General features: G+C 48.0%; 1 protein-coding gene across 6 annotated transcripts in view; it reads left to right on the forward strand.

The window, feature by feature from the left end:
- Positions 1-22,078, forward strand: part of RFX2 (regulatory factor X2) — a 92,946-nt gene that overhangs the window by 46,350 nt on the left and 24,518 nt on the right. For 4 of the 6 annotated variants that reach the window (NM_001102172.1, XM_024994391.2, XM_024994394.2 and 1 more), the window contains 4 exon segments: positions 2,798-2,910; positions 5,420-5,509; positions 7,654-7,733; positions 11,140-11,401. In NM_001102172.1, coding sequence (NP_001095642.1) covers positions 2,806-2,910; positions 5,420-5,509; positions 7,654-7,733; positions 11,140-11,401 — 537 coding nt within the window. In that variant the 5' untranslated portion in view covers positions 2,798-2,805. 6 annotated transcript variants of the gene reach the window in all.

Below are 22,078 nucleotides of genomic sequence, written 5' to 3' on the forward strand. Positions count from 1 at the left end.
CTCAGTCATGTCAAACTCTGCGACCCCACAGACTGCAGCACACCTGGCTTCCCTGTTCTTCACCATCTCCCGGAGCTTGTTCAAACTCATGTCCATTGAGTCAGTGATGCCATCCAACCATCTCATCCTCTGTCATCCTCTTCTCCTCCTGCCTTCAATCTTTCCCAGCATCAGGGTCTTTTCCCATGAGTCGGCTCTTTGCATCAGGTGGCCAAAGTATTGGAGCTTCATCCTCAGCATCCATCCTTCCAATGAATATTCAGGATTGATTTTCTTTAGGATTGACTGGTTTGATCTCCTTGCTGTCCAATGCACTCTCAAGAGTCTTCAACACCACAGTTCAAAATCATCAATTCTTTGGCTCTCAGCCTTCTTTATGGTCCAACTCTCAAATCCATACATGACTACTGGAAAAACCATAGCTTTGACTATTCAGACCTTTGTCAGCAAAGTGATGTCTCTGCTTTTTAATACACCATCTAAGTTTATCATAGCTTTTCTTCCAAGGAGTAAGCGTCTTTTAATTCCATAGCTACAGTCACCACCTGCAGTGATTTTGGAGCCCAAGAAAATAAAGTCTGTCCCTGTTTCCATTGTTTCCCCATCTATTTGCCATGAAGTGATGAGACCAGGTGCCATGATCTTAGTTTTTTGAATGTTGAGTTTTAAGCCAACTTTTTCACTAAATGCCATACAGTGTGAGACAGATAGTGCATCCTGGTCAGGAGTGTGTTAGACTAACTCACATTCTGGAAAGTGCATTCTGGCCACAGTAAGCAGAGCATGGGCCCGCCATCTATCCCACTCACTCACAGCCTCTCTTTGTCTCCGTAAGACTCAACTATGGACCAAGGAACTGGTCTCAGTGAAGTCAGCCTCCTCACTTTCTCACTCGTGGATTCATTTCCTGGAGAGCTTGCATCACTTTCCCCCTAATGCTACTGAAGTTACCCGCTTCCTGGCTTCAGATGGGGACACAATAGTACAGAGTGGGTAGCTGACTGGCTAAACGGTCAGAGAAAACCGTGAATATAAGACCACAAGTTAGGCACATTCCAGTAGAATAATTCCAAAAGTGAGTTTCGTCAGGAAGGAGAGAAAGCTGGAGACCCAGCAAATACAGATTGGAAATTCACAGTCTCCTCCTCTCCCTCCTCTTCCTCCTCCCTCTCCATCCCTCTCCCTCCCTTCTCCTCTTCCTCCTCCAAAAGAGGCAAAGAGCACATGAAGCAGCAGTCATTGTATGGATCTGGGGACCTCTGGTGGTGAGAACTGAGTCAAGGTCACAGGAAATAGAAAATTGCCAAGGCACGGCCACAGTCCATCAAATGGTTCCTGTGGTACCAAAGGCACTGGGGGTGGGTGGGAGGGACCTGGGATAGTCAATGAAGATGGAATTTAGCCAGCACTCTCAGATCCAAACAAACACACATGCACTCATTTCTGCTTCCCTTAGGCAAATTGTTTCAATCTATTATCAGTTTTTCTTTGAATTTTTTAAAAAGGCTTTAAAATATCTACTTATTATTGGAGGTGAGACTCTTGGGGCTACAGAGAAACACAGAGTTTCTGGCAGCATGTCCTGGGCACTGTGGTGTGTGCTATGCTGTCCAGGTCTCCCCGGGAGTTGGGAGCCCAGACTCGTGGGAGGACATGCTTAGAGCCGTGGCCAGTAGGGGACAAAACAGAGATGAGACAGCTGTGTGCGGCCACAAAGCCATCTCCCCTGTCTGCAGTTGCTGATCTGCTTCTTGAAGCTTGAAGGTAGCTAGTGTTTGTTAAAAAGTAAAGAGAGGAATTTCCCTGGCAGTCCAGTGGTTGAGACTCCACGCTTCCACTGCAGGACGCATGGGTTCAATCCCTGGTTGGGGAGTCAAGATCCCGCATGTCCTGCTGCGTGGCCAAAAAAAATTTTTTTTAATGTAGAGAGTTTGCCTTTCAGCATTTTCCTGGAGTGAATCTCATCTGCCACTTTGTGCTGCGGTTACATGAATTTTTTGGTAGAGAATTTTTAAACGACCCATTTGAGAGATGTCTGCACCTGGCTGCAGAGAAATATATCAATACTCTTACACTTTCTCATGGGCAGAGGAACAAAATGCACCTTTTCTTATTGCTGAAATGCCTGAGGATTTTTCTCCAGCCCAAAGGAAGGTGCCAATTCTTTCCTCTGCCGTCACCTTTTTTCTCGCTGGTATTGAATCCGCCCCCAAAGGGACAGATTGGCATCCGGGGACATCTGTGATTGTGATGACTGGGGGCGCAGGGGTGCTGTTCCACCCACACCTGGCCCAGGAGGTCCCACAGGCCTCCTGCTCACTGGCCTGCTCGCTGACACCTGCTCGCTGGCCACGGTGCCAAGAGGACACCCTGCCCTAAGAGATGCGCTTATAGTGGGGTGTGGTAGCTCCCCAGATGGCAAACATCCAACAAGCGCTTTTAATTTTCTCCATAAATGGTTTAAAAATTGCATAAACCCTTGAAAATAGTCAAGCTTGATGAGATTGGTGCCATTGTCCCACACCTGTCCTTCAGGAATTCCTGCTGGGCTATTTTTCAGGTTTCTGTTGGAAAAAATACCTCCTGCGCCTCCCTTCTCTCTTCTTATGAAATGATTGAAAAGCCTTTCTCCCCCTGCCTCTTACTTACCTCGTCTGGCCAGGATCCTCGCATTTGAACCTGGTCGTTGCCACTCGCTCACTACCTTGTCCATCGCCTCTCCAGGCTTTGCGATGGCAGCCCTGCCCCCATCACTCTCTCTCTGCCCTGCCCTCACTCTCTCTCCACCTCTCTTTAGACCTGAGCATGCAGAACTCAGAGAGTGGATCGGATTCCCCGGCTTCCGTGGCTTTGTGTTCGTCGGCGGCTGCCCAGGCGCCCGTGGCCCAGCCAGTGACAGCCTCCCCGCAGGTAACAGATCAGCCCGCCTGTTGCTTAGGCAGCCCTGGAAAAACCAGTGCAGCCAGGGTGGACACATCCACCACGGTTTCGGAAAACATTTAAATCTGCAGAGCCTGGCATCTCTATTCTTCTGAATTGACTTCTCAGCTCCACGGCTGCTGCTGTTGAAATGCACCTCACGTTCCTCCCTCTTCCCATGTTATCTGGCTTTTTCACCATTTGTTTTGAAAGGCCCCACCAAGGAATCGGTGAAATGATCCAAACTCAGAACCACAGCCCTTCTTGGACTCTGATTGACTTCATTCTCATCTGCTAGCGGCAGTTTTCTTGTACCTTGGAAGTGAGCCTTCTACGCAGAAGTGAGAAGTCTTAGGATTGGTTCATAATCGAATCTAGCATTAGAAGTGGCATATTCTTTCAAACTTGTGGAGAATTTTCACAAGTTCTCATCTCATCAAGGTTCTCCCAACTCCTAGATTTCCGCAGTAGTTTGGAATACAACAGAAAGTAGACATAAACATAATTCCACGTGAAACTGAAGGCAATGGAACAGACCAGAAGTCGTGGACACGTGCAGAGGCCCACTATCTATGATTTTCAAATCTGAAAATTAGGAGCGGGACAGAAAGAATTGGTACTGGCAAAAAAGAAAAATAAAACCCATAATTCAGCAAAAGCAAGTAGATAGACACTGAGACCACTTATTCAGTTTAGCACACGTAGTCGGGCACGTGTGGCATTTATTTCTTGGAAGTGTGGCCACCCCAGCACAGGTACCTAGAGGGCGCGATCACTTGTGGCTGTGGCCTCACTGTTTCCATGCCCACCGCATGTGATGCATGGGCCCTCCACCCCCTGTTCCCTGGGGTCCCTCTCGCCAGCCCCAGTCTCAGGTGCCCCAGGTCTGGGTGTTGGCCGCCTCTGGCGACTACAGGCCCAGCATTCTGCCCTGCAGCTCCATGTCCATCCGAGGCTCCAGGGCTCCCGTCCCTGCTGGAGATGGGTCCAGCCCCCCAGCCCAGCATCAGTGGCAGCCCACCCCTTGGGCACCTGCCTCGCCTGCAGGCTTCCTGAAGAGTGAGCACCCAGTGCCTCCCCAGTAAGGGGCTTTCTTGCTCCTTCCATCCCATGATTCACACTTCCTACTTCTCCTCTCAGTCCCGTGCCGTCCAGCAGAACTTCCCAGCACAGTGGGAGTGTCCTGCCACCAGCCCAACTAGGCTCCAAGCACCAGCAGTGTAGCCAGGGCTGCAGAGAAACTGAAATTTGCAGTTCATTTAAATCAAAGTAAATGTCAACGGCCACAGAGATACACAGCTATTATCTTCCATATTGGATGCCTCAGCTTTGGAGTGTGTGCCTGTAAGTCCACAAAATTCTTATTTATCTATTTGAGGTGAAATTCACCTGACACAAGATTTGCCATTTTAAGGTGAACAATTTAGCAGTGTTTAAGATATTCACAGTGTCTTGCAACCTCCACTTCTGGCTAGTTCAAGGACATCTTCATCCTCCCAAATAGAAACCCCCTCCCCATTAGCAATGACCCTCCATCCCTCACCCCCAGGCCCTGGCAACCAGGAATCCACTCTGTCCCTGTGGGTCAGTCTGCTCTGGACGTTTCCCGTAGATAGAATCACACATGGTGTGTGTTTCCGTGCCTGCTTCTCTCACTGAGCGTCATGTCCTCAGGGTCCATTCACTCTGTGTGGAGAGCTGGGCTTCTCTCCTTTTCCTGGCTGAGAGATGTTCCCCTGTGTGGATGGACACTTGGGGTTTGTCCATCCATCCTGTTGATCTCTGTGTGCCATCTGTGTTCTCTGTGTCTTTGGGGGTGAGTTTACGGAGGGCTAAGTGTGTTGAATTCTTAGTGCAGTGGTGTTCATGAGACCAAGCCCTGCAGAATTACTGCACCTGGTGATGCATAGGGTCCACGAGGCCAATCACAGAATCACAGTCCATGACTTCCGAAGCCCCAGGCCCACAGAAACAAATCCCTCCTATTCCTCCCTCCCCTCGGGAGTGCATTTGATTCTTCCCACTTTCCTAGCTTTGTCCATTCAACCAGTTCTCCAGCAAAGTCACAAAGCCATTCTGGGAAGATGGCCCAGGGGCCCAGAGAGCAGCCATGGAGCCCGGGAGGGGGGCTGGCCTGAGTCTGAGTTAAAGAACTTCCAATACTGAGATGCTGGGACTGCAACCTAGCAGTGACCACTCTGGGCTTCCTTTCTTCTTAAACGGGGGCAGGTCGAGGGTGAGAGACATGGTGGGGTGTGACCCAGCCTGTCCGGGGGAGGCGGTGTGGCTGGCACCCAGTTCTCAGCCCACGTCACCCTGATGACTACAGACCCCAAGGAGACAAAGCTGCTGGGGGCATGTGTGTGCCCTCCTTCTTACCGCCCCCCCCACATACGTTTCCATTAAGCAGCAGCAGGCACGGTCACGCCGGCTGTGACCTGTATTTGTTTTCAGGACTCACGTACGATGAGCCTAAATGTCCTCTCTCCTTCCCTTGTAGAGGGTGTTGGTCCAGGCAGCGGGCTCGGCTCCCAAAGGGGCCCAGATGCAGCCACTCTCCCTCCCCAGAGTCCAGCAGGTAACACAGCAGGTAACCACAGCACAGGGGACGTGGGACATGGTTGGCACGGCATGCCTGGGAGCCCCCATCCGAACGACAGTGCTTGCTTTCCTGTTTTGTTGTTTCCTTTTGTGTGACGTGTTTGGCTCCTTACCAGGAAGTTCTCTTTGGAAGCGTTAAAAAAAAAATCTGTTGCTGCAGATAGTTTGCTACAAGCCAAGAAAGCTGATGATCTTTATTAATTCAGATCTTCAGCCTTTCAGGCACAAGTGAACCGCTAGGTAGAGCCTGGGGTGCAGCTGTAGACACGCAGGCAGATGGCAGAGGTTTCTGAATAGGAGGAACGTGGATCCTCCAGGAGAGGCCGACCCACCCGCAGGCAAGTGCTGGACCCTCAGACAGGCGCCTCTTGTGCAGTTAAATGATTAGAGAGCAGAGCTTGAACGTGTGGGCTCAGCAGCCAGAACACAGCCCAGATCATCAGCTCAGACAGGCAGCGTGATCTTAGCAGCGGTCGGCAAACCTTTTTTGGAAAAGGCCTCACAGTGCTTTTTGTTTGGTTGGTTGGTTTTGCAGGCCAGACAGTCTCAGGCACAACCATGCAACTCTCGTGGAAGGGATGGTGTGGCCATGTGCCAATAAAACTATTTGTAAGATCAGGCGGGCCAGATTTGACCTAAGGACCCAAGTTTGCCGACTCCTGCTCTATGTGAGATGCTGAGTTCAAATTCATTCAGGCTCCCATGCAACAGGACCTAGGAGCATAGTGTGGAGATGGCGAGACCCCAGAGGACACGCTTCTCCCTTCAAGGGGCTCTGTTCAGATTAGCAGGGTGTTTAGAGAGGTTTGGCCTTTCCCTGGTGGCTCAAAGGGTAAAGCGTCTGCCTACAATGCAGGAGACCTGGGTTCGATCCCTGGGTTAGGAAGATCCCCTGGAGAAGGAAATGGCAACCCACTCCAGTACTCTTGCCTGGAAAATCCCATGGACAGAGAAGCCTGGTAGACTATAGTCCATGGGATCGCAAAGAGTCGGACACGACTGAGCGACTTCACTCCTTAGAGAGATTTGCCTGATGCTGTGTGATTTGGGGTTTCCTGCAGGAGGAGCGAAGGCTCTGGGGGTGCCCAGCAAGGACCCTGCATCTTTGCCTCAGCTCCTCAAGGGAGGGGCGCGACCATGGCTCCATGATTCCAGAAGCTTCCCCTGTTCCGTGGGGCTGGCCTTGTGTCCACCATTTCTCTCTCCGCTGACCTCTGCATCATACCCACCCCCTACAGACGAGAGGGGTTATGTGTGTGCACATGTCCCTGGGTTGTGTCCTCAGAGGTGGGAGTCGATCCAATCCTGCCGCTGCATAAAGGTCTACAGAGAGGCCATGATGAGACCTGCCCCTGATTTCCTCATCCCCAGTGAGCTTGAATCAAGCATCCACTAAGCCTCCCTCCATAGCAGAGTCCTGAAGTTCCCCACACAGAGCTCTGGGCTCCATCAGAGCGCCTGCATCCCCCAGGGGCCATCAGCTGAGGCTGTGGACTGACAGAGGAGGGAGGGGTCTTCCCATCACCCCTCCTCCCCCCGCAGCCCCCAACCCCTACTCCAGGCCCAGCACTCCTATTGATTCTGCTCAGACCTTCACAGTCTCTCCCAGAGGGGTTCCCAAGGCCCCTCCCCCCACCCAGCTGCTGGGGACAGCCACTAGGGCACCAAAGAGGGTGGCGTGGGGGTGATAGAGCATGTGAGCCACTTGAGCCCCTGCCCTGCCGGGGGGTGGGATAATGGAGGGTGGGATAATGGGGAGCGGGATCAGACGCTCCAAGGTCCCAGTTCTGTCCACATCTCTGGTGTCCACCATCAAGCAAGACCGGCCCCTCTGCCCAGTGGTCAGTAGACCCCAGGCACCATCACCACCACCACCTCCCGCCCTGTTCTGGATCTCGGCTTCCAGCGGGGCTCCTCTCCGCATGGAATAGGGGCCCCAACCTGCTGCGTCATCCCTGTCTGGGCTAATCTGGAATACGTGGCCTCGACGTGACCATCTCTCCTAGGTTTTAGGTGTGCCAGCCGGGGTAGGACAAGTGTAACGTGGCACTACGTGTTCACAAAAGGCAATAGGAGATATTTCCACCTGGATGATCTGGACCGTGTAACGCCAGGTGTCTGCTGTTGTTTCAGGTCCAGCCGGCGCAGCACGTGTACCCCGCCCAGCTGCAGTACGTGGAGGGCGGGGACGCCGTCTTCACCAACGGAGCCTTGTACGTGGGTGCCTTCTCCCCTCCCCAGGAAGGGGTTCACAGACAACCAACCTGGCCACCATGCCTACTGTGCTCCCCTGGCGATGGGTTTGCCCACAATCTTCTCCCTTCACCTCCTGGTGGGGTGACTCAGCTATTACACCCCCATCAGGACATCTCAGCCCAGTGGAGATATCAGAAATCATAGGCCTTTGTAGTTTTACTTCAAGGAAAGGCAGTTTTAAAAAACAGAAACTCCAATCCACCCTTGAAGTCTGGAGAGCCCACCTTTGAAACCCAGAAACCATTTCCATCTCTGCTTTTTCATTCTGGCCTCTGTTCAGTTCAGTTCAGTTCAGTTCATTTCAGTCGCTCAGTTGTGTCCGACTCCTTGAGACCCCATGGATTATATAGCACGCCAGGCCTCCCTGTCCATCACCAACTCCCGGAGTTCACTGAGACTCACGTCCATCGAGTCAGTGATGCCATCCAGCCATCTCATCCTCTGTCATCCCCTTCTCCTCCTGCCCCCAATCCCTCCCAGCATCAGAGTCTTTTCCAATGAGTCAACTCTTTGCATGAGGTGGCCAAAGTACTGGAGGTTTCAGCTTTAGCATCACATTCCTTCCAAAGAAATCCCAGGGCTGATCTCCTTCAGAATGAACTGGTTGGATCTCCTTGCACTCCAAGGGACTCTCAAGAGTCTTCTCCAACACCACAGTTCAAAAGCATCAATTCTTCGGCACTCAGCTTTCTTCACAGTCCAACTCTCACAACCATACATGACCATTGGAAAAACCATAGCCTTGACTAGACGGACCTTTGTTGGCAAAGTAATGTCTCTGCTTTTGAATATGCTATCTAGGTTGGTCATAACTTTCCTTCCAAGGAGTAAGCGTCTTTTAATTTCATGGCTGCAGTCACCATCTGCAGTGATTTTGGAGCCCAAAAAAATAAAGTCTGACACTGTTTCCACTGTTTCCCCATCTATTTCCCATGAAATGATGGGACCAGATGCCATGATCTTCGTTTTCTGAATGTTGAGTTTTAAGCCAACTTTTTCACTCTCCTCTTTCACTTTCATCAAGAGGCTTTTCAGTTCCTCTTCACTTTCTGCCATAAGGGTGGTGTCATCTGCATATCTGAGGTTATTGATATTTCTCCCAGAAATCTTGATTCCAGCTTGTGCTTCTTCCAGCCCAGCATTTCTCATGATGTACTCTGCATATAAGTTAAATAAGCAGGGTGACAATATACAGCCTTGATATTCAGCCAGTATTCCTTTTCCTATTTGGAACCAGTCTGTTGTTCCATGTCCAGTTCTAACTGTTGCTTCCTGACCGGCATACAAATTTCTCAAGAGGCAGGTCAGGTGGTCTGGTATTCCCATCTCTTGAAGAATTTTCCACAGTTTATTGTGATCCACACAGTCAAAGGCTTTGGCATAGTCAATAAAGCAGAAATAGATGTTTTTCTGGAATTCTCTTGCTTTTTCAATGATCCAGCGGATGTTGGCAATTTGATCTCTGGTTCCTCTGCCTTTTCTAAAACCAGCTTGAACAACTGGAAGTTCACGGTTTACGTATTGCTGAAGCCTGGCTTGGAGAATTTTGAGCATTATTTTTCTAGGGTGTGAGATGAGTGCAATTGTGCAGTAGTTTGAGCATTCGTTGGCATTGTCTTTCTTTGGGATTGGAATAAAAACTGACCTTTTCCAGTCCTGTGGCCACTGCTGAGTTTTCCAAATTTGCTGGCATATTGAATGCAGCACTTTCACAGTATCATCTTCCAGGATTTGAAATAGCTCAACTGGAATTCCATCACGTCCACTAGCTTTGTTCATAGTGATGCTTTCTAAGGCCCACTTGACTTCACATTCCAGGATGTCTGGCTCTAGGTCAGTGATCACACCATCATGATTATCTGGGTCTTGAAGATCTTTTTTGTACAGTTCTTCTGTGTATTCTTGCCACCTCTACTTAATATCTTCTGCTTCTGTTAGGTCCCTACCATTTCTGTCCTTTATTGAGCCCATCTTTGCATGAAATGTTCCCTTGGTATCTCTGATTTTCTTCAAGAGATCTCTAGTCTTTCCCATTCTGTTGTTTTCCTCTATTTCTTTGCCTCGATCACTGAGGAAGGCTTTCTTATCTCTTCTTGCTATTCTTTGGATCTCTGCATTCAGATGCTTATATCTTTCCTTTTCTCCTTTGCTTTTCGCTTCTCTTTTTTTCACAGCTATTTGTAAGGCCTCCCCAGACAGCCATTTTGCTTTTTTGCATTTCTTTTCCATGGGGATGGTCTCTGTTAGCCTCTGGCTTATCTTGATGTTTTGAGAACTTGATCTGGCCTCTGTTAGCCTCTGGCTTATCTTGATGTTTTGAGAACTTCATCTTCTACTTGTCAAGGACGTCCAGGGCTCTCTGCTTTTGAACTCTGTGATGCTTGGGGCAGAGTGAGCAGAAGCTCACTGCTAGGCATGCATCCTTGTGCCTACTTCTGACTCTGGTTTCACGACTCCCCAGTGGGGTCCTGGGAGGGCGTGGAGGCCTGGCTGTGGTTAGAGATGTGACTCCTGGGATCCTGAGTGTCTGCAGCTCAGCGCTGACCCAGAGGAGGATGGGTGAACCCTGGGGCCCCAGCAGACTCTGGGGGCACTCTGGTGGTAGTGGCCTGGTTTGACTGCACTGTGGTCAGAGATGATGTCCCCCAGAGATCGGAGGGACCTCCCTACCCCCCCAGAGGGGCCTTCCCTCAGTCACCCCTGAGGAAAAAACCCTACTGACCTCCTTTCACTGCAGCAGGCTGGACATCAATGGACATGGTGAATGATTTGATCCAGATGTTAAAGGAACATCAGACGAATTCTTGGAATCCTTTAGATATTCTTTTTATAAAGCAATTACATTTAAAAAAACAACTGACTTTCTGGGTTGAAAGAACTAGATTCTCAGGAAGCTGCAAAATGAGCCCAGAGTCCCTTGTACCATTCCCCCAGGCTCCCATCTGGCTCCCTGTCGCCAGTGGTGACAGCATCTGTGACGGCAGGACACTGACATCGGGTGTATTCAGCTTCACAGCCCTTGCACGCACTTGTGCCCATGAGCCTCTGTGTGTATGTGTGGGTGTGTGTGTGGGTGGGTGTGGGTGTGGGTGGGTGTGGGTGTGGGTGTGGGTGGATCGGTGGGTGACTTTACATCATCTTACCCCGGGGTAGCCCTCCCATAACCAGGGTCGGGTGCAGTTCCGCCCCATGCCCCCAGGAGGCCCCCGCGTGCAGTTCGCACCTGCGGTTTGTAAGGATTCCACGTGCTTTCTGAGACCCTGGCTGTGAACTTGGCTGTGTTGACAGTCCGTGGCTGACTTAGCCACGCACTCGGTGCCCTGGGCCCCGGCATTGACACGACGCCTTTTCTCTCTCCACCAGGCGGACGGCCTACGCCTACAACCCCGAGCCTCAGATGTACGCCCCCAGCAGCGCCGCCTCCTACTTTGAGGCCCCAGGCGGCGCCCAGGTGACCGTGGCAGGCTCCTCCCCGCCCGCAGTCCCCTCCCACAGCATGGTGGGCATCACCATGGACGTCGGGGGCAGCCCCATCGTCTCCAGCGCAGGAGCCTACCTTATCCACGGGGGGATGGACGGCACCAGGCACACCCTGGCCCACACGTCCCGCTCGTCGCCGGCTACGGTATGTACCTCCCGGGCTCTGGAGGGGGCAGGTTAAACCCCCAACAGCAGCAGGATGGTGAGTAGAAGGCAGCTGCGACCACGGGCGTTGGGCCCCACCAGCCTAAGACAGGTGCCCCCTCTGTGAACCTGGAGTCCTCGGTAAAGACAGAGAGTGGATAGCCAGGCAGCTGCTGGGAGTGCTGTTGCGTGCTGGCGGACGCTACTGCTGCTGGTGTTCCACCATGACCACGGTCATCATCGTCAGCCTCTAGGAGGTGGAGATCGGCACTTCCCTGCGGAACTGGGCTGAACCAAAGCAGAGCTATATGGGCACCCCTTGCCTCTGCCCCAAACCGTGGCTCATCTGCTTTGGAAATATATCTGCTTTGAAAACCCTATGTCCCATACTTACTCTAATTTTTAAAATTAGCACAGAATAGAGTGAACCGCTTGGGTGCATAGAGAGACAAGTTCTGATGCACACACAGACTCGGGTGCCTGTCCCTACCTCAGAATACAGCACGGTGGCGTTGCCCCCAGAACTCCCTGGGTATTTCTTAGTAGTGACACCCTCCTCTCACCCACGAGCCCTATCATGCGTGGGTCTGTCCTCCGTCACCGCAGTTTGTTTTGGTCGGGGGGGATCACCCCCAAGATCCCCTGTGTGGCCAGCTTCTTTCCCCCAGTGTGGATCCTGGAGATCCCATCCAGTTGTCGTGTGAGTCACTGGCTCCTTCCTGTTCCTCAGTCATCTTCCTTTACCCAAAAGTTCATTCATCCTTTCACCAGCCGAGGGCCGCCTGGGTTTTTCCAGTTTTTCATGATATTGAATAAAACAGCTAGAAGTACGCACATGTGTAGACACATGTTTTGCTTTCTCTGGGGTTAATCAATGCCTACAAGTGGGATTGCTTGCTCCTATGGTAAGTACATGTTTAACTTTATCCAAAACCACCCATGTTTTCCTGCGTAGTGTGAGTTCCTCCCCCAGCCAAGTGTGAGCTCCTCTCGTCCACCTTGTCGCCAGCCTCTTCCGTTCTCAGGTGTCGTCAGCATCTTTGGTTTTAGCCATTTTCATCAGTGTTGTAATTTGCATTTTCGTAATCGCTAGTGATGGTGAGAACCCATTCATGGGCTTTGCCTCTCATATATATATATTCTCTGGGGATGTGTCAGTTGAAGTTTATTGTTATTATTTTAACTGTGTTGTCTGTGTTCTTACTGTTAATTTTGAGAATTGTTTGTATATTCTGGATTCAAGTCCCCTGCCAGATTTGTGATATGCAAATATTCTTTACCAGTCTTTAAAGTGTTTTCTATTCTCTTACAAGTTCTATATAAATTTTAGATCAGTTTATCTATATTTACAAAAAATTCCTAGTGAGATTTTGATTAAATAGCCTTAAAGCTCTGTATCAGTTTGGAGAGAATTGACATCTTTAAGTATCTTTTGGGTTTGGAGCTATTGTAAGTGGTATTGATTTTTAATTTCCAACTCTTCATTGCTAATGTATGAAAATATAGTTGATTTCTGGCTCTTGACTTTGCCTCCTGAGACTTTACCAAACTCACTTTTTAGTTCTCAGAGTTTTTTGTGGTCTGCGAATAGAAACAGTTTTATTTCCCCCTTTCCAATCTGGATGACTTTTATTTCTTTTTCTTGCCTTACTGCACTGGCTAGAACATCCTGTGCATGCTAATTCACTTCAGTCATGTCTGACTCTTTGCGATCCTATGGGCTGTAGCCCACCAGGCTCCTCTGTCCATGGGATTCTCCAGGCAAGAATACTGGAATGGGTTGCCGTGCCCTCCTCCGGGGATCTTCCCGACCCAGGTATTGAACCCATGTCTCTTATGTCTCCTGCATTGGCAGGTGGGTTCTTTACCACTATCGCCATCTGGGAAGCCCAGGACATCTTGTACGATGTTACATATGAGTAGTGAGAGTGGATATCCCTCAGGGAAAAGCTTCAGTCTTTCATCCCTAAGTGATGTTACCTGTAGGGTTTTCACAATGCTCTTTTTCAGATTGAGGAAGTTTCCTTCTATTCCCAGTTTTCTGAGAGTCTTTATCATAATTGGATGTTGAGTTTTGTCAAATGCTTTCTTGTGAGTTTTGTCAAATGCTTTCTTTTCATCAATACGATCATGTGCTTTTTCTTCTTTAGACTATTGAAATGATGGGTCAATTAAAAAATACCTTCCTGTTTTTGTGGAGGCCTAATTTTCAATAGAAGGGGATGCTCTAACATCATCCCTGTTCTCTCGATCCTGATGTGTTTCAGGGTCACAGCGATATCAGAGGCCCCCCAAGTCTTGCTGGCCTCTCCTTTCTATGTCCAGAGTATGGGCGCCGCCTGCCCCGCCATCCTGGGGCACCACCAGCCTGTGCCTCCCCACCTGCTCCCTAGAGACAGGCTGTGGGCACCGCCCACCTCGCCATCCCGGGGCACCAGCAACCTGTGCCTCCCCACCTGCCCCCTGCAGGGCCCTCAGCACACCCTCAGGGGACTGGCTGGCAGACCTGAGCATGGAGCTGCTGTCAGTCGGGAGTGTTCCTCACAGACACGATGCCTCCACATCAGCAAACTGCATCGACTCATACTAGTGAATAAACTAGGGTCACAGGTCACAGACCAACTGCAATCATAGTCATGATGTTCTCTGTGGTCCACACCACCTCACCACAAACAAAGGCAGCTCAGACCCTGGGCTGCCCAGTCACTGTGGTCTGATATCTGGGGTTCAAGTTTTTTAACTGATTGGAAATCCACCTACCCTGCTCTTCCAGGACCGATTTTATTTTCTTGAGCTCCAAAATCACTGCGGGCAGTGACTATAGCCATGAAATTACAAGATTCTTGCTCCTTGGAAGGAAAACTGTGACAAACCTAGACAGTGTATTAAAAAGCATTACTTTGCCAACAAAGGTCAGTCTAGTCAAAGCTACAGTTTTCCCAGTAGTCATGTATGGATGTGAGAGTTGGACCATAAAGAAAGCTGAGCACTGAAGAATTGATGCTTTTGAATTGTGGTGCCAGAGAAGACTCTCGAGAGTCCCTTGCTGCAAGGAGATCAAACCAGTCAATCCTAAAGGAAATCAACCCTGAATATTCATTGGAAGGACTGATGCTGAAGCTGAGGCTCCAATCCTTTGGCCACGTGGTTCAAAGAGTCAGCTCATTGGAAAAGACCCTGATTGAGAGCAGGAGAAAGATTTTTCTTCAGGGAAAGATTGAGGGCAGGAGGGGAAAGGGGCAACAGAGGATGAAATGGTTGGATGACATCATCAACTCAATGGACATGAGTTCGAGCAAACTCGGAGAGACAGTGAAGGACAGAGAAGCCTGGCAGGCTGCAGTCCATGGGGTCACAAAAAGAGCTGGACACAACTTAGCGACTGAACAACAACAATATGTAGAATCTAAAATATGTTACAAATGAATTTATTTACAAAACAGATTCACAGACACAGAAAACAAAGTTATGGTTACCAAAGGGGAAAGTGGGTAGGGGAGGGATAAATTAGGAGTCTGGGATTCAGTTCAGTTCAGTTCAGTCGCTCAGTCGTGTCTGACTCTTTGTGACCTCATGAATCACAGCACGCCAGGCCTCCCTGTCCATCACCAACTCCCGGAGTTCACTCAGACTCACGTCCATCGAGTCAGTGATGCCATCCAGCCATCTCATCCTCTGTCGTCCCCTCTCAGCATCAGAATCTTTTCCAATGAGTCAACTCTTCACATGAAGTGGCCAAAGTACTAGAGTTTCAGCTTTAGCATCATTCCTTCCAAAGATTAGCAGATATAAACTACTATACACAAAATAGATAAACAACAATGTCCTACTGTACAGCACAGGGAACTATATTCAATATCCTTTGATAAACCCGAATGGAAAAGAATATGAAAAAGAATATATATATTTTAGTTGCGGTATCTGGGGCCTTGGGATGACAGATTCAAGCTCTGCAGTGTGCAGGCTACAGCAGACATCTCTGAGACGTGCCACTAGAAATCGAGGAGTTTCTTGTCTGAGTCACCAGAGACTCAGCTCCTGCTTTCAGGACCCCAGCAAACATCCTGGCTCTGACCACCTGCACTCGTGGGTATAGAGGAGCCAAATCTCACATCCTCTGTCCAGCTCTCCGAGAAGACCGTCACATGGTCACTGCAAGTAGATGTATCTGTAAGGGACTAGCTTCCGTCTACGCTCAGTAAGACTGATGGAGAGCCTGTCAATGCCTCCTGTGTCTGGCCTGGCTTCCCACGCGGGCCTCTCCATTCTCATGGCACCCTTCCTGGTGGCCCACGGGGCTGGTGCACCATCCACGTGGCCTCACAGCTCACAATGGATCATCAGCTGCAAAACAGCTCTTATCTGTAGCCTGTGTTTTCAGGGAAGATCAGCATATCTTGACGGCAAGCTCACATGCCTACTGGGCTTTTGCTAGAGGCTACCTTGCCCCCTGGACAGACCTTTGTCCAAATGCCACAGGAAACATTTTGCCAGCAAAAGCACATCCATTTTTTTCTCTAAAATATTCGTCATCAGACTTCCCTGGCAGTCCAGCAGTTAAGACTCAGTGCTTCCACTGCAAGTGAAGTGGGTTCAATCCCTGGTCAAGGAACTAAGATCGTGCAACCAACCAAAACAATACATGAATGAATAAATAAGTAATTCATCATCACTTTTTATCTGTTTAGGAGACTTTTTTAGAGAAATTTTAGGTTTATAGAAAAATTGAGCCTCAGTTCAGTTCAGTCGCTCAGTCGTATCCAACTCTTTGTGACCCCATGGAATGCAGCAGCCCAGGCTTCCCTGTCCATCACCAACTCCTAGACCCTACTCAAACTCACGTCCATTGTGTTGGTGATACCATCCAACCGTCTTATCCTCTGTCGTCCCCTTCTCTTCCCGCCTTCAATCTTTCCAAGTATCAAGGTCTTTTCCAATGAGTCGGTTCTTAGCATCAGGTGGCCAAAGTATGAGAGTTTCAGCTTCAGCATCAGTCTTTCCAAAGAATATTCAGGACTGATTTCCTTTAGGATGAACTGGTTGGATCTCCTTGCTGTCCAAGGGACTCTCAAGAGTCTTCTCCAACACCATGGTTCAAAAGCATCAATTCTTTGGTGCTCAGCTTTCTTTACAGTCCAACTCTCAACGTCCATACATAACTACTGGAAAAACTATAGCTTTGACTAGATGGACCTTTGTTGGCAAAGTAATGTCTCTGCTTTTTAACATGCTATCTAGGTTGGTCATAGCTTTTCTTCCAAGGAGCAAGCGTCTTAATTTCATGGCTGCAGTCACCATCTTCAGTGATTTTAGAGCCCCCCCAAAATAAAATCTCACTGTTTCAATCGTTTCTGCATCTATTTGCTATGAAGTGATGGGACCAGAGGCCATGATCTTAGTTTTCTTAATGTTGAGTTTTAAGCCAACTTTTTCATTCTCTTCTTTCACTTTCATCAAGAGGCTCTTTAGTTCCTCTTCACTTTCTGCCATAAGGCTAGTGTCATCTGCGTATCTGAGGTTATTGATATTTCTCCCAGCAATCTTGATTCTGGCTTGTGCTTCATCCAGCCCAGCATTTCTCATGATGTACTCTGCATAGAAGTTAAATAAGCAGGGTGACAATATACAGCCTTGACGTACTCCTTTCCCAATTTGGAACCAGTCTGTTGTTCCATGTCCAGTTCTAACTGTTGCTTCTTGACCTGCAACAGGAGGCAGGTCAGATGGTCTGGTATTCCCATCTCTTTAAGAATTTTACACAGTTCGTTGTGATCCATACAGTCAAAGGCTTTGGCGTAATCAACAAAGCAAAAGTAGATGTTTTTCTGGAACTCTCTTGCTTTTTCAATGATCCAGCAGATGTTGACAATTTGATCTCTGGTTCCTCTACCTTTTCTAAATCCAGCTTGAATATCTTGAAGTTCAGGGTTCACGTACTGTTGAAGCCTGGCTTGGAGAATTTTGAGCATTACTTTGCTAGCAAAATGGTTGTCTGAGGAAGCCTTACAAATAGCTGTGAAAAGAAGAGAAGCTAAAGGCAATGGAGAAAAGGAAAGATATACCCATTTGAGTGCAGATTTCCAGAGAATAGCAAGGAAAGATAAGAAAGCCTTCCTCAGTGATCAATGCAAAGAAACAGAGGAAAACAACAGAATGGGAAAGACTAGAGATCTCTTCAAGAAAATCAGAGATACTAAGGGAACATTTCGTGCAAAGATGAGCATCATAAAGAACAGAAATGGTATGGATCTAACAGAAACAGAAGATATTAAGAGGTGGCAAGAATACACAGAAGAACTACACAAAAAAGATCTTCATGACCCAGATAACCACGATGGTGTGGTCATTCACCTAGAGCCAGACATCCTGGAATGAGAATCACGTGGGCCTTAAGAAGCAGCACTATGAACAAAGCTAGTGGAGGTGATGGAATTCCAGCTGAGCTATTTCAAATCCTTAAAAAAGATGCTGTGAAAGTGCTGCACTCAATATGCCAGCAAATCTGGAAAACTCAGCAGTGACCACAGGACTAGAAAAGGTCAGTTTTCATTCCAATCCCAAAGAAAGGCAATGCCAAAGAATGTTCAAACTACCGCAGTATTGCACTCATCTCACACACTAGCAAAGTAATGCTCAAAATTGAACCTAAACCAGAGAATTCCCATAATTCCCCACCCCATGGACCCAAGAGTTCTCCTTATTATTAACATCTTACCTAAGCTTGGTGCATTTGTTACAGCCACTGAGCCAATAGTGACACCTTATTGTTACTAACTAAAGCCCCTGGCTGACGTTAGGGCTCCTTCTTTGTGTTGTACGTTCCATGGGTTTTGACAAACATCTAACGATGTCATCACTTTTGAATTTGGTTTTGCACATTTCTTTGCAAAGCGGGTAGCAGTGTCCCTTTGAAAGATCTACCTGAAATTTTTGTCTCTGTTCTGCTTTAAGTGACAAAATTAAAGAGTGCTACTGGAAACTGGAACTTATTCTAAAAAGTCTCAGTTAATTTTCCAGAGAAGTCATCATCCTGTTTAGAGTGACACAAACCCATTCATCATGTCAAGGGATACATGGGTCACCACTCAATAAAAGCCTCTTTTTAATTTCCTTCATCTTTTCCTTGTGTTCTTGTTTTCTTTCATGGCTTCGTATGCAAATACCCACAGTGTGTGACCCCTGATTGGCTCCTGGTCCACAGATGGGACTTCTGATTGGTTAATGGTGTTGAATGGGGGCTGGTTTCCAGGTCTTGGGGAGGTCATTGGGTCAATGAGGTCAATGACCATTTGGGGAGGCTGGCTGAAGGGCCTATAGGAAAGCTTTGTGCTCTTTTTGCACCTTTTTGTAAGTCTGGAGTTATTTCCAAACTAAACATCTTTTTTTTTTAAAGTTTAATCAATGAATTAAGAAGTAGAACTATAATATTTTAAGTTCTAGGAACTACAAGAAGAGCTAAACATGTTTGTTATCCTTTAAAAATGACTACTTAGACTTCCCTGGGGGTCCAGTGGCTAAGACTCTGCACTCCCAATGCAGGGGGTCTGGGTTCCATCTCTGGTCAGGGAACTGAGATCCCACATGCCACAAGGCACGGCTAGATCCAGGCTTGAGATACAAGTTTGCTTTGATACTGGTTATTGCTGGCCCTTTGCAGGGGTGATCTTGGTCTGTCAAGTCATTTTAATGAGATTACTGTGTTATGGATGGAATGACCATTTGGGCGGACGCTAATGAACTCAAAGGAGAAGTAACTTTCACCCTCTCTTAGAAGACATGAATCTAGTCCTTATGTCAGGCAAAATCTTCCCAGGATTAAACAGGAAATGAATTTTTAAATTTTCTTTAAAATTTTTAAAATGCTAGACTAAATTTCAATATACGTGTGCGTGTATGCTCAGGTGCTCAGTCATGTTTGACTCTGCCACCCCATGGATTGTAGCCATCCAGGCTCCTCTGTCCATGGGATTCTGCAGGCAAGCATACTGGAGTGGCTTGCCATTTCCTTCTCCAGGGATCTTCCTGGCCTGGGGATCGAGCCTGCGTCTCCTGCATTGGCAGGTGGATTCTTTACCACTGAGCCACCTGGGTGATACTTGGAGAGGGGGACAACAGAGGGTGAGATGGTTGGATGGCATCACCGACTCGATGGACATGGGTTTGGGTGAACTCCGGGAGTTGGTGATGGACAGGGAGGCATGCCGTGCTGCGGTTCATGGGGTCACAAAGAGTTGGACATGACTAAGCGACTGAACTGAACTGAACTGAAAACTTATCTGCGCTCTGGTATTACTTAAGTTCTTGAGACACTGTATCTTTGATCATAAGTCCTTAAGCATTGTCTCCCCACCTTTCTCCAGAGCCCCTAAAGCATAATATGTGTGTACCCTTTTCCGCAGCGTTCTGCTAATAATTCTCGCAGTGGAAGCCAGTGAGATTAAATTGCCAAGGAAAAGGAATAAGGGCTGCACTGCGCCCAATCAAAGATAAAGATGGAGGACTTCCCTGGTGGTCCAGTGGCTTACACTTTGCCTTCCAATGTGGGGGTGCAGGTTCAACCCCTGGTTGGGGAGCTAAGAGTCCACATGCCTTTCGGCCAAAAAGACAAAGCATGAAACAGAAGCAATATTGTAGCAAATTCAATAAAGACTTTAAAAAAACAAAAAGGTCCACATCAAAAGAAAAAAATCTTAAAAGAAATAAAGATGAAACTCCTGGTAAGTCAAGAAATATGTATGTGTGTATATATATATGTATAACATGTATACATATGTTATATATGTATATTATATACATAATATACATAATATTATATACACATACATAATATTATATACACATACATAATATACATATAATATATATGTATAACATATATAATATATGTATGTATAACACGCATCCATGTTATACATAATACCAAGATGTAAAGGAATCCTCAAAAAGTTCAGAAAACAGAAATGATTTTAGGGAAAGCTGCCTAGTCGGATACGACTGAGGGACTTCACTTTCACTTTTCACTTTCATGCATTGGAGAAGGAAATGGCAACCCACTCCAGTGTTCTTGCCTGGAGAATCCCAGGGACGGGGGAGCCTGGTGGGCTGCCGTCTATGGGGTCACACAGAGTCGGACACGACTGAAGCGACTTAGCAGCAGCAGCTGCCTAGCCCTGGGGTGGGAATGGGCCACCTCTACGTCCATCCTTGGCTCTTCCTTACATGTTGGACATGTGCAGGTACCACTTTGATAAAAAAAATTTTAATAATAAGAATTAAACTCCAGTGGAGTATAAAATTAATTTCCACTTTAAACACTAATTTTTCCAGCCCCTGAGAGGACTGAGCAAGCCTTTTGTACTTGTGCAGTGAGAATCCCTGGGTCAGGTCTGTAAGCAAGCCTCCCTTCCCACTCACCCCCCCACCCTCCCCCACTAACCCCTGCACCCCGACTCCCCGCCCCGACTTCAAGATCCAGTGTGAGAGGCTCCTTTTCCAAGGATGCTGGCTGGTTGGGCGCTGCTGGGAGGCGGCGCCGGAGCGCCCTCTGCTGGATGCACTGCGCTGTGCCTTCTGTCCTAACTCCAGGTCACCAACCTCTCCATCGGAACTTGAGGAACTAGGGATGTTTTCCTGAACTTCACGACCTTCAGAAGTGTCCCCGATGTCTTAATTTTAAAATGCAGTGAACACCTTGGGAGGTTCCACTGTGAGTCAAGTTAATTTAATGTATAATATCAGTGGGCTTGTTCAGACCCTGTTTACTAGCTAGGGGGGTTTGAGGATGGCCTTACACAGCAAATGTTCATTTGTATTCTTTTCCACAATACTCAGAACTCCACGCCTTTTGGCAGTCAGTCTTACATATGTCTGGCACCCTCTCAGGTACTCCATGAGATCTAAATTGTTTTCATGGGCTTCCCTGATGCTCCAGTGGTTAAGAATCCACCTGCCAATGCAGGGGACACAGATTCGATCCCTGATCTGGGAAGATCCCACATGCCTGTGTGCCACAACTACTTACTGAGCCTGTACTCTAGAGCCCACAAGTCGAAACTGCTGAAGCCCGTGCACCTTAGAGCCTGTGCTCTGCAATAAGAGAAGCCACTGCAGTGAGAAGCCCTGGAACCACAGCTAGCGAGTAGCTCTGCTGGCTCACCCAGTAAAGAACCTGACTTCAGTGCAGGAGACCTGCGTTCAGTCCCCAGGTTGGGAAGATCTCCTGGAGTAGCACATGGCAACCCACTCCAGCATTCTTGCCTGGAGAATCCCCATGGACAGAGGAGCCTGGCAGGCTGCAGTCTATGAATGCATGAAGTGCTATTTTTCCTTGAAAGGATGACAGACAAATTATGATTATTCAGACCTGGAGATCTGGCCCGCATTTTCTCAAAAATGAACAGCTGTGAGCCTGACACATCCAGGGAAACAACTGACAGATTTTATTGCCAATATATTCTACAAAAAAAAATTTAATTTTGGAAAACTGGTATCTTGCTGAAATGACTGGATGTTTTCGATATTGTATGATGAAATGTGTCAGTATTTGGAAGATCTGCAAACTTGGTGAACCAATATTTTCCAAGTGACCGGTGCACAGTGTTACAAAACCAGGCATGTGAGTAAAAAGATTCATTCAAATTGCAAGTGAGACTAAAGTTTTTTTAATTATATAGTTTTC

Source organism: Bos taurus, chromosome 7 (assembly GCF_002263795.3).
Source record: "Bos taurus isolate L1 Dominette 01449 registration number 42190680 breed Hereford chromosome 7, ARS-UCD2.0, whole genome shotgun sequence".
In the NCBI taxonomy this organism is placed as follows: Eukaryota; Metazoa; Chordata; class Mammalia; order Artiodactyla; family Bovidae; genus Bos; species Bos taurus.